Source organism: Cynoglossus semilaevis, chromosome Z, assembly GCF_000523025.1.
Source record: "Cynoglossus semilaevis isolate Cse_v1.0 chromosome Z, Cse_v1.0, whole genome shotgun sequence".
NCBI classification, from domain to species: Eukaryota; Metazoa; Chordata; class Actinopteri; order Pleuronectiformes; family Cynoglossidae; genus Cynoglossus; species Cynoglossus semilaevis.
The window spans coordinates 5,733,451-5,745,821 of record NC_024328.1 but is presented as its reverse complement, the minus strand read 5'-3'; the positions used below and the strand labels follow the sequence as shown (position 1 = coordinate 5,745,821).

The 12,371-nt window shown below is 37.8% G+C and overlaps 2 protein-coding genes across 2 annotated transcripts in view; one reads left to right on the top strand and one right to left on the bottom strand.

Annotated features, from left to right (window-relative positions):
* Nucleotides 1-652, bottom strand: part of LOC103397693 (protein crumbs homolog 1-like) — a 14,796-nt gene extending 14,144 nt beyond the window's left edge. The window contains exon 1 of the mRNA XM_008336054.3: nucleotides 352-652. Coding sequence (XP_008334276.1) covers nucleotides 352-421 — 70 coding nt within the window. The 5' untranslated portion in view covers nucleotides 422-652. The remainder of the gene's footprint in view (nucleotides 1-351) is intronic.
* A 5,622-nt stretch (nucleotides 653-6,274) lies between these two features.
* Nucleotides 6,275-11,139, top strand: LOC103397694 (Golgi-associated plant pathogenesis-related protein 1-like). Its single transcript, XM_008336056.3, has 6 exons — nucleotides 6,275-6,345; nucleotides 6,456-6,482; nucleotides 6,600-6,803; nucleotides 7,381-7,458; nucleotides 7,607-7,756; nucleotides 10,975-11,139. The coding sequence occupies exons 2-6, from the start codon at nucleotides 6,476-6,478 to the stop codon at nucleotides 11,100-11,102; spliced, it is 567 nt and encodes a 188-aa protein (XP_008334278.1). The 5' UTR covers nucleotides 6,275-6,345; nucleotides 6,456-6,475; the 3' UTR covers nucleotides 11,103-11,139.
* Nucleotides 11,140-12,371: the final 1,232 nt, after the last annotated feature.

Below are 12,371 nucleotides of genomic sequence, written 5' to 3'. Positions count from 1 at the left end.
ATATATATATATATACAACTATAACAACTATAAATCGGTGTAGTGAAATGTTTCACTTGGAATTCGTTCTCATCGCTGGAAACGTAATAGTATCGACCACGTTTAAAGTCGAAAAGAGTATCTAACGACCAGTGCATTGATATAAAGTTTCCAACTACGTTTCTTTCATTTCAACAAAACATCCGTGGTTGTGTTCGAACACATGCCATCTTACTAATCAGCCCTGACAATAAGCGTCGACCTCCCACAACAGAACTACGTGCTCAAATATCTCGACTCCAACTCGGTTTCCAAAAGTGGGACGATAACGGATTTGAATTTTTATCATCATAAGTAGAAAAATCTCCTTACCCAGTTTGAACATCATCATAGTTATCAGCACCATCCTGTGATTTGTAGAACACAACCTGAAAAACTCCATGTCGAAGCACTTTGCACCGGGTCCACAGCCAAGTCAGAGAAGTGCCGTTAATCCACTCCATCCAGTCTGCTCCAGTTCAGCTGCTGTGTGAGAGCGAGGGAACACACCAGGGCACTGATGGAGTCCGACGTCGGTGTGTGTGTGTGTGTGTGTTCACCTAACCCGAGGCTGATGGCACGAAAACCTGGGATGGATATATGAATAAACCCATTTGAAAACCGCTCCTTTAAAGGAACACTACCCCTTAAAGTACTTGAGGAAACTACAAGGTTGAAGTGAGATTTTTTTTTAAACAAACACACACACGAGTATATTTTACTAAATAATAAAATAAACAAAAAATATTATATTTAAAACATTGTATTTAGTTTAGTTTTAGTTTTATAATGTATTTACCTTCAATGTAAATAAAACATTTATGAAAGTTTTACATTTAAAGTTAAAGATAAACTTTTTTTTATTTAAATGTAAAAGACATAATGTAGTTTGAAAACCAATTAGTTTCATAACAACAATGCAATTTCGACTGTTAGTGATTGAGAAGCTGACACAAATATTTTAGGAAGCCGCTTTAGAGCAGAGGTTGGCAACCCGCGGCTCCGAAGCCGCAGGTGGCTCTTTCCTCTGCTGCGCCTCCATGTGGCTTTGGAAAATTAAGAGTGCACTACAGGTGTGTGCGTGTGTGTTTGTGTATACGTGTATGTATGTGTGTCCCACCGACTCCAGTGTTAGATCGTATTGCTCCTTTTTTATTGTCCACCAGAAACGAAAACAGTTACGTAGTTAAATAAACATATTTATACGTGTGTGCGTGTCTGTGCTTCATTTATTCATTTATTTATTTTTATATATAAATATATATGTATATACATATATATGAAAATGCATTTATAAATACAAATGTGCACATATACATAAACACATACTTAGGATATAGAAATATAATAGTAAAATAGAAATATAATATCAAATAGATTTATAGATTGTGGTTATTGCACTGACTATTGTTGGGTTATTGCACATACTCTTTTACTCTAGTGTCAAACTCAAGGCCCGGGGGCCAAATGCAGCCCGCCTAGCCCTTTTGTGTGGCCCGCGGGAGCTTAAATAGTATTTAGTAAAGTCCATGCAGCAGAGTTTCTTAACCTGAGAAATCTTTTAGACTCTTTTCTGTTTGTGTCTGAATGACTGACATATTATTTTAGAATATTGTCAGATTATCTTTAAGTAAAGAAAGTAAATGGATTTGAGAGGATTTTAATTTGAATGAAGTAAATTCGTAAAAATTAAGCACATTTTTTCAGTGTGTCCCACTGTTGCCTGGTACCAAATGACCCATGGACCGGTACTTGTCCACGGACCAGGGGTTAGGGATCCCTGATCTATACAGTCTTCCATTTACAACTGTCCCTTTATGGGGAGCTATATTGCTGATGTGGCCCCCGGTGAAAATGAGTCTGCTCTAGTGGGTAAGGGAGTATATAAATGTGTATTGTTGTTTTAAACTCCTTTACTTCACACAAACAGAATCCACTTAAGAACCTCTGAACTGATAATAAATCACAAACACAAATGTATTTATCTGCTGTTAGATTATTTACATGAGCCTTGCTCATGATGTGGGTAACAGGTGAACAACAAATACAACTGTATTACATTTACTATGATTAAATGTTATTAAATGTAATAATTTTTCATCTTTACATTTACACCACCATGGTTGAGATGTCGGTGTGATCCAAGCTAATATTTTATTATTAGGCTGTTTTAGGGGTCCCATAGGCCCCAGAGTGGGGGTTGCAGTTCACTGGCCTTTGTTTGGTCACTTGTGGCCTAGTTAAAGCACTCCATAGAGAAGTGGGGGTGGGGGAGGATGTTCTTGTCTCTCTGGGTGAATCACGTGACAGTCGTTGTGATTTTTTTTCCTTCCCCTCATCCGATGGTGGTATGCTAGTCTGTTGAAGGATGAGAATGTGGTTGTACATCTCTATCCCTCAGCCATCCCACCTGCTACACACACACATAACTTTTTTTTGTTTGTTTTAAAGTTTTTTGTACAAGCATTGCAACAAAGAATTTTTTTTTTCTAAGTCTCTTTTCAACCCTGAACTCTGTGCTACTACTGTCACACATGTATATGATTTCATGGTCCTCTAAGCTGTTCTTCCTTTTCCCCACTACCCCACATCTAACATTAAACCAAATTCCTTCCTCTATATCTGAGATGCTACTCTGAAATGTAAAAAAAAAATAATCATAATAATGGAGAAATATCATCAACTACATGAAAAAACAAAAGAAACACAACATGTGTGTACCACATGAGACACAATAGGCAATAAAAACACATATTTATCTTGCCTTCAGGTTTCTCATCAAATTAGAGCATTCAGATTTGTTTTTAGTTTTTAGTTTTTTTGTTTTTTGTATTTTTGAAAAAAGAAACCAGCAGGGGTTTTTTTATTGTCAGATTTTCTTTTCTTCTCTGCATGTTTCCCATCAAATTAGTATTTTGAGAAAAAACGTTTTTAAAAAATCCGAGTTTTTTTTCAAAATTTGTTCTTCGTAGTACGGAGCCCCTAAAGGGACATGGGGGGGGGGGGGGGGGGGGCGCGGGGCTGCTCACGAGAAAGTGTATCTAAGACATTTTGCCACACATACATACAGGGTAATACATTAAAATAACAAACTGCGATAGGAGAGGGACCAGTGTATTTCGTGACAACTTTCACGTAATTACGTGATGTCTGTAAAGCACACTGAGTTTGCTTTGTGCATGAAATGAGCTCTATAAATAAAAATGAAATGAATGATATTATGAAAGTCCACCTGCGAGCCAATCACCACGGCCTGGGTCTGTGTGTGTGTGTGTGTGTGTGTTTTGAGGCATGGTGAGATTTTACAATTATTGCGCTCAGTGGATGCGATTGTTATTAGTATACGTACTCAGAAGGATGAGGAGGATGAAGGTTCAGGATGATTTACGTATATACGTATTTACCCTTCACGAACCTCCCTACACTGTTATCAACAGTAGAACAACAACAACAACAACAACAACAGTGCCATCCAGTGTCTAACTGAGGTACCCTACATTAATTAAATGCTCACCATATATATATACAGTACACGTCACGCATAACATGTCGGTATCTTAGATTTCCCAACCGTACGTACTGTACATGATTGTTTGTTATTTTAATGTATGTGTGGCAAAATCTCTTAGATATACTTTCTCGTGAGCACGAGAAAGTATCTCGTGGGCACGAGAAAGTATCTCGTGACGAGAAAGTATCTGGCACGAGAAAGTATCTAGTGCGCACGAGATACGTTTCTCTTTTTTTCCCCCATGTCCCTTTAGGGGCTCCATATGTCTTCATGTTTCACATCAAGAAGAAGAAATACTTCTCAAACAGTGGGACGGGCGTGGTCAGGTGCAGACGGGAGCAGGGTGGTTGGTCGTCAGAAGCTTTCAATGGAATATAGTACACTAAACAGAAGTGCAGACACTAGGTGGCAGCAATTCATACAGTGGTTTGTATAGATAAGAAAATACATATTATCAGGTTAAGAAAATACATATTATTAGGATCTCAATAACATTTCAATTACGGGGTCATGAAAAAATTCTGTCGCCTAGTGGGTGTGATGACAGAAAATAATTGATAACCACTGCACTAAGGCAATCATACCATCTCCAAGCACTGTACAATTGCCTAAGTCAGTGGTTCTCAAACTTTTTCTACTCTGTACCACCTGAGAAAACATTGATCTCTTTGAGTACCACCATGATGACCAACATTAGAATATAGCTGCATAGACCTTCACTGTTAGCTTCCACCACACAGGAGAGAGGTTTAGAAATGTTTAGAAAGATGTTTATGTTTAAATGTTGTATTAATTGTATTTGGTGTGTTTCAGATTTATTCAATTGAAAATGGATATGTGAAAATATGAATTTTCCCCACGTACCACTGGTGTTACACGTACCACACTTTGAGAACCACTGGCCTAGATGGCAGCAGATTGCACATTGGCAAGGACTGACTAATTTGAAGGAAGGAAGAAAGTCACTTCAACTGTGACTGTATGTCATGAAAGTACAAAAGCACGTAGACCAGCAACTCACGTTTACCACGAGGTAAGCTCGCTGTTTTTGTCAATGGAATCTGGTTTGCTGGAGAGTGAGAACAACAATCAGAGTTTTTAATTGGAAGAATAGCAACTTTTCTAATCATTTCTAATTTTCTAAACTAAGCTAATCAGCGTCTAGTCTTTAGAGGTTGTAAAGTCCATTGAAACAAAATGTGTTTTGTGAATCTATTTTGATAAGGTTAAAGGGAAGTCTAAGCAGTGGTCACCCCAAGCCGACCTCTCCATTCTTAAAACATCCCAATATACCTTTCATCATCTAAATCTGCTCTGGAGTATCCCCACTTCATTTCTCATGTAATGAAAAGATATTTGTGCAAAGCTGGCAGGGATAAAACTTACTCTGGTAATATTTGAAAAGTAAATATAACAATAGATTCCAAAGAGTTTTAAAGATTATGTCTGCTTGTGGGCTTAGTTTTTCAGGAAATCACAGTGAGTCATGTCTGACCAGACAAAACAGAAGACTTGTCTATATGTGTGTGTGTATATATACATACACACACACACAATTCCAATAAACACTCAGCTCTTACAAATATATTCCAATTTACTTTGTAAATACTATTTACTACTAGAAACTTTTTGGTTTTGTTACAATTCAATAAATGGTCCATAAAAAAGAGCGCACAAGAACAAGACACAAACAGGTCAAATTATTGATCGTAATTTAGCATGTTGAAGTTCGAGGAGATTAATGAAGGAGAAGGCTGGAGCAGAGGTGCAGCAAACCAATGGCAAGACTTGGAAAAAGTACTTGGGGGTTAGGGTAGGGTCTCGCCATATACTGTATATATATTTAAAAAATAAATCCACTTTATGAATGGTCCCTTCAGAATCACCTGTTTAATATTATTTGTCTGACACCAATCGGATAGTTAGTTCTTAATGAAAAAGGGAAAAGTCCACATTGGAACAGAGGCACAGATATCTCATGTCCATGGAAGTCGTACTTCTTGAGTCGTGTGCTGTGGGAGGGCAAGGAATCTGCACCCCTCCTCCCCCCTACCCTGAGGGATGATTTGATTTATAGGTTAAACCACTTATTTTTAAAAAATGCACCAGAGCAGCATTGAGTTGAGTAAAGTATTTAGACCGGAGGTGTTTTTTACTCAGGGTGAGCCTCTCCAGGCCTATGCACTATATATTGACAACCTAGTCATCCACAACTCAAAAAACAATCAATTTCTTTATTGTCTATGAAGATTCTCAGTCATCAAGGCCATAGTCCAGGTTGAAGAGTTCTGTTTTGTTCCAGTTGCCTAACAGAACTCTTCAACTTCAATCAATTCCTGTATTGTTACACACTCAAAAAACTTTTTTTAACTGAAATATTCGCATTTTATAGATTTGAATTAATTACTTTTACAATTTGATCACATTTCTTTAATCACTCTTTTTTATACTGATGTTTGCTGTTTTACAGATTCACTCTGTCCTTTTTTATATCTGTTGTTCTTCCAATTATTTAGTTAATAAGAAATTTTATAACAAATTTTATTTAAAGTATTGGTTGTATGTGTTGTAATATTTTTTCAAAATGTATATGCAAATATCTCTTTATATATCTTGTAAACTTGGATACAGCAGGAGGTAACACTCAAAAAAGATTCTTTGTGAATTGTTTGCGTATATTTGAAAAAGGGGGCTGGGCGTATCTTCTTACAGCGGCTACTAAGAAGGAGTGACAGACGAGGTTTGGTTAAATGTCACGTTCACATTTTCTTCACTTGAACTGACTTGACTGATCTGAGAAGAGCTCCTGAAACTATGTGAGTACTGCAGACGTTTTGCTTTGACACACGCAAATTGTTTTGATCATTTTAATTCACATTTCATGATGTATAGGACATCACTGTTGTTTTTGTTTTTTTCATTGCAGCCTTTTCAGCCACAAACACAATGGCTGGTTGGTTACCTGATTTTATCTTTTTCATATATAATGTATATACAATAGTTGGCAAAACCTAAAGTGACAGTTTTGGCTAAACACAAACATTAAGCTGTTAATTCTTTTTGTTTGCAGATGTCAGTTTTAAGAGGGAGTTCCTGGAGGCACACAACAGCTACAGGAAACTCCATGGTGCACCACCACTGGCCCTCAGCAGTGAGCTTAATGCCACAGCTCAGAAATGGGCTGATCGCCTGCTGGCCCTGGGCCTCATGAATCACAGCGACACCAAAGATGGAGAGAACATCTACACCGTTTTGAAATCAGAGCAGCTGACAGGTGGAACATTAATAAATGCACTATTAATCTGTTCTTGTTAACTTTATTTGTTGATGTTTACTGAAAAAGCCAAAAAACTTAGCCAAAATGAAGAAGCTTTACATGCATTACTGTCCAAAGACTCACAATAGTATTTGCCTATACATGTCGTTCTTCTGGTTTTACCTGTCTAGCTAAGTAAGATCTGCCTAAAGCTGTTAACACAAACCCTTTATTATGGCTTTGTCAAGTCTTTCAGTGCTACACTATTTACTAGTTTTTCTTGCAGACAAATAATGATAGTTATAAGTTGTTCTTCTCTAAAATGGAAAAACAACCAATTCTATATATATCTATTTTAAACAAATTATCAGGAGAAACATTTCTTTTATGTTTTATGTTTTATGTTAGTTGACACAGTTTTTTATTTTATTTTTTTTGGGGGGGGGGGGCAGGGGGAGTCCTTCTTGTAAGGAACCAGATAAAAAAAATCAAGCAGAACACACACCAATCCTTCCCTCCTTAATTTATTGTAATACATATATAAATATTGTAATGTATATTATAATATTTGTTTGTTTGTTTTATCCAATTATAGCAAAGGAAGCTGTAGATTCTTGGTACAGTGAGGTAAAAGACTACAACTGGAATAACCCTGGGTTAAAATCCAACACAGGTAAAAACAATACTGTTTAATTTAAATATCTTATTAAACAGGAGTTGTGGAATTTAAATAAGTAAAGATAAGATTTTTGTTTTTCTTTATTTAAGGCAAGAAACAGACAAAACCAAACTTTATAAGTGTGCTATGTTACTTCCTTCAGGTCATTTTACCCAAGTGGTGTGGAAAGAAACCACTCAACTGGGTGTGGGTGTGGCAACTGTTGGCACAAGATCCTATGTGGTTGCCCAGTACCGACCAGCTGGCAACATGACCATGCCAGGGAAATTTGAAAGCAATGTCCTCCGACAGGGTAAGGGGAAACAACACTTCAGGGAATACACTTTTTCGTTTTTTTGGTTGTTGTTTTTCAATTTGGGATATAATGACTCGCTATCAGTGGTGTTCACAGACACTAGATGGTAGATGTAGAACCTGCCCCTTTTGCCCTCTGAACCAAAGAAGTATCCTATTGAATTTGTTTTTCTTTCTTACAATCAGTTCTCGATTAAGAGTGTGTAATAATGATGCCCCAAAATGCCCCCACCACATACACACACATGTGCCCCCCTCCTTTCCCTCTCTTTGTTTGTCAACCTGAACACGCTAAGCAGACACAAACAGAGGCTGCACTGCCCTGCCCCACCAGTCAGGTAACACATATATAACACAATACACGTAATGCCTTAACTCTTACACAAATCATTTAATCATTTAAAGTGAACATCATATCATGTTGTTGATCTGGGCAGCTAATGGACTACCAAGATGCAGCTAACTGAGTCCTTGGAAGAAGTGTTCTGCTCTACCACTAAAGAACATTTACCACCAAACAGGATTACACTTTATAGATCGACTTCAATATTAATTAAAGCCCAGTGAATACTCCTTTGTGTTCACACTGACTTTTAATACGGGATTCAATACGCATTCAATATCCGTTTTTATTCATTTGTCAGCTTTTTTCTCTGAAGAAAAGATTGAAAAAAAAGTGAACATTAAGCAACACTCATCACAAGAAAACACCTGACAAGCATGGTTAGATTAACCAATTTCCAAAACAATGACCTGGAGAATAAATAAATTTGAGGCAGGCATGCTGACCACTACACCACAGAACCATTCGCTTCTATAGAGGAACAGCCTAGAGCTGAAGAATGTGTATGGCCAAGCCTATCCAAACAGAGTTACATCGAGGGCAACTGGACAAAGTAGGTTCTTCTTTCATCTCTCATCCAAGAGGCTTCTTCAGACATTGGATGAGAGGTGGAACATCTTCAAAAAAACACTCCGTCCAGTTGCCCTCGATGTAACTCTTTTTGGATGAGATGACCTGAATGACTGAGAAACTACACAGATATGGCCAAGGCTACAATGGGGCATGTATGTGAGTGGCATATACAAAGGTCTTCATGCCAGAATATGTGCACAAAATGAGAAGTTCCTCTATGTGCACTGAGAATACAATGTCTTTCTGGACACTATGACCGATGAGCTGAACAGGAGACTCACGGAGGACAACACTGGAAGTCCAATTGTCAGAATCAAACAGTACATCCTCACTGAGAAAGCACGCCCAACGCAGAAGTCAAGGAAGCTTTCCACATTCTCTGTGGTTTCTATGGAGATGACACATCTTGCAAAAGATCTCAAAGAAATTATTTCCACACTGAGGTTGAACAGGATGCAGCTCATCTTTCCTATTGTTGTGAAGAACACAAAACACAAAGAATACAAATCAAGACTGCAGACACTTCAGGTTTCCTTTCCTCACGCTATGCTGAACTCAACCCATTCTCTTCTATTCTCTTCTAACAAACCTTGTTTATTTTATCTATAAATTACAATAACATACACAACTGAAACAGACAACCCATAGAGCTGGAGACCCAACGTTTACTTACAGAAAGTAGAAAGTTAACAGAGCTAATGCTAAATGCCCGCTGACTGAGCGGCAGGCAGACAGCAGTCTGCCTGCCGTGGTGGCTTAGTGGTCAAGAAAGGGGTCAAGAAAGCGGACTTGGGTACGGAAGATTGCAGGTTTGAATCCACCAGCTGCCAAGTTACCACTGGGGTGCTTTGAGCATGGCACCATCCCCTCACACTGCTCCCCGGGCACTCAAAAAAGCTGCCCACTGTTCACTTTGGGGATGGGTTAAAAGCAGAGGTCAAATTTGGTTGTGTGCAGTGATGTATATCACAATGACAAGGAGTTCACTTTCACTTTCCCTCACTTTGACAACAGATTACTGTACATGGAGTTGTTGGGTTTTTTTAACAAGTCACTGCACACTGACACTGAAACTGGCACTAAAAGCTGAATCCGTGCCGAAGTCGCAAATGACACACTAGCATTTTATTTCCTACCAATCCAATGGTGTCTTAGGAAAACAATGACCTCATTTAATCCAGTCAATGTATACTTACTTATATTCACTCAGGCAGAGTTGGGCGGTTGTGCCGAAAGTGTTGAAACGTACAATACCAGATGTATTTCTGTATTTCACTGAACTTTTTAATTGCTGTGCTTTAAATGCTGGCAAGACATCATCCATGTGGATATCTTGTTGACATTTTTCTGCCAATATTTCAGCAAGAATCCACACAGCTAATTTAATGCGCCTTTCCTCTGCCATTTCCCCCACTTGGTCAGGTCTTTTCTGCAACTTACGGACCGAAAACAAAGCAACACACCCGGCAATGTGCTACTGTTGTGTCAATTTCTTCTCGTTCCGTGTGACTTGTGCTTAACTGTTGTTGTTGTTGTTCTTTTTCTTTCAACGTTGTCCATTTTTTCAGGGGTTGCCACAGCTAAATATTGATTTCCATCTCTCCCTGTTCTCTGTATCTTCTACTCTGACTCCAACTATCTGCATGTCCTCCCTCACTGCATCCATATATCTACTCTTTGGTCTTCCTCTTTGTCTCCTACCTGGTAGCTCCATCTCTAACATTTCCACACATGTCCAAACCATCTCAATCTGGCTTCTCTAGCTTTTTCTCCAAACCTTCCTGTCTGTGTTGTCCCTCTAATGACCTCATTCCTGACCCTGTCCATTCTTGTCACTCCTAAAGAGAATCTTAGCATCTTTAACTCTGCCACCTCCAGCTCCTCCTCCTGTCTTCTGCCTATTGCTACTGTCTCTAAACCATACATCATGGCTGGTCTCACCACTGTCCTGTAAACCTTTCCCTTCACCTTAGCTGACACTCTTCTGTCACAGATCACCTTCACCTTAGCTGACACTCTTCCGTCACAGATCACTCCTGACACTTTTCTCCAGCTGTTCTAGCGTATTATTTTCTGATATTCAGGAAAGTTAAATTAATTAGTCAATTAGTCAATTAACTGTAAAGCTTAATATCGCAATTAAGTGATATTAAGTAATAACAGATGCTAGTTAAATGATAAGGACTCATCTTTGATGCGATAATAAAAACAAAAGGACCGATTACATTGTTCCCACTAACGTTAAAAGTTGATTTTCTTGTTTTATATTTATGTATTTAACAAGATTTTCAATTTTACAGGCAGCAACGGGGCGCGTGGATCAGGAGGGTCATCAACTGGAGGTGGAGATGGAGGCAAGTGGAAGAGACGGGAAAAGAGTAAAGGAAATGGACAAACTGAAAATACATTGTGCTGTACATTGTTATAGACACCAGTTGTCTTGTTTAGATGCTTAACATCTAAAATAAAAGCATTCCTATAACTTTGCTCCCTCTCTTAAGGATTTGTGTTTTATATTGTAAAATAAACTTTAAAAAGGTGGTGACTTTTTTACTGCTACATAACTGATATTAATTAAATATAAATGATAACTGTCAGCTGAAGTAGAAATCACTGACAGAAGATGTTTATACTTTAACAACATTAGATTGTGGCAGGATGAACAACTGCGAAGCAAAGCAAAAACAATACATAGGATAATATATATAAATTGGATAGCTACTGTAACACGTAAACTTTTTTACGTAAACACGTAAAAAAGTTTAAGTTTAAGTTTAGTTTTAAGTTTTAATCAAACCAACTGTTCTTTCATGATGAAGCACATTGTTTTTATGACAACTACTTGTTCCCTTATTTTAAAAGTATCACTGTATTTCTTTCAAAAACAAAAACAAAAACATACTCTTGAATACACGGTCACATATAGAGCTAAAATGCAGCATAAACATTTGCTTTTCTCCAAACCTTTCGAGTGGGTTTAATAAACGTAACATAGTTTCACTCTTCCCTCTTAGACAGCATCCTGTCTTTATTAATGTATGCATTTTATATGTTGTTTGTGCTAAATTTGTGCTAGGACAAATGCTAAATGTAACATCTTAGGAAGTCGCTCTCTTTTAACCAGCCGTTACTTTCACAAATTTAAGTTTGTTTTTGTTTTGTTTTGTTTGTTTTTTGTTGTTGTTGTTTTGTCACTTCACGTTGTTGTTTTTCACTTATTGCACATTTAGCCATTATTATTTTTATTCTGTTTTACATCATTATTTACTTTTTTAGTTTTAGAAATATATATAAGTTTTTTGAACCAAAAAATTCATTTTCAATTCATGATCATTCAACGCATGATGCCAGTATATAAACGTAACCACGGTTTTAGTCATGTGACCACAATAATTAGTTTTTCACAATTGCGTCCAGATACGAGGCTAGGTCGACTGCCATCAAGTGGCGTCAGAAGAGTACAACACACGTTGCCATGTTGATAGCCACTTCAAGCACAAACATCAACAAGGTAAGAATCCCATAAACCGCACAGCTATTACTGTAAGTACGCACGGGTCTGTATCCTCCAGTAAACTTACACCACCCCCGGGGCTTAAAACCAAAACATGAATTAAACCCTGCCCGCTGGAAAATAGTGTTTGACCACAATTTTGTTGTCTGTCAATCCAGCCTCTGCTCAGTGCTTGCCATGGTT

What these genes read in the sequence shown, in the direction of transcription:
- LOC103397694 (XM_008336056.3), top strand. An exon ending in GAAATCAGAGCAGCTGACAG is followed by an intron (nt 6,804 to 7,380) that starts GTGGAACATTAA and finishes ATCCAATTATAG; the next exon opens with CAAAGGAAGCTGTAGATTCT. An exon ending in TGGGTTAAAATCCAACACAG is followed by an intron (nt 7,459 to 7,606) that starts GTAAAAACAATA and finishes TACTTCCTTCAG; the next exon opens with GTCATTTTACCCAAGTGGTG.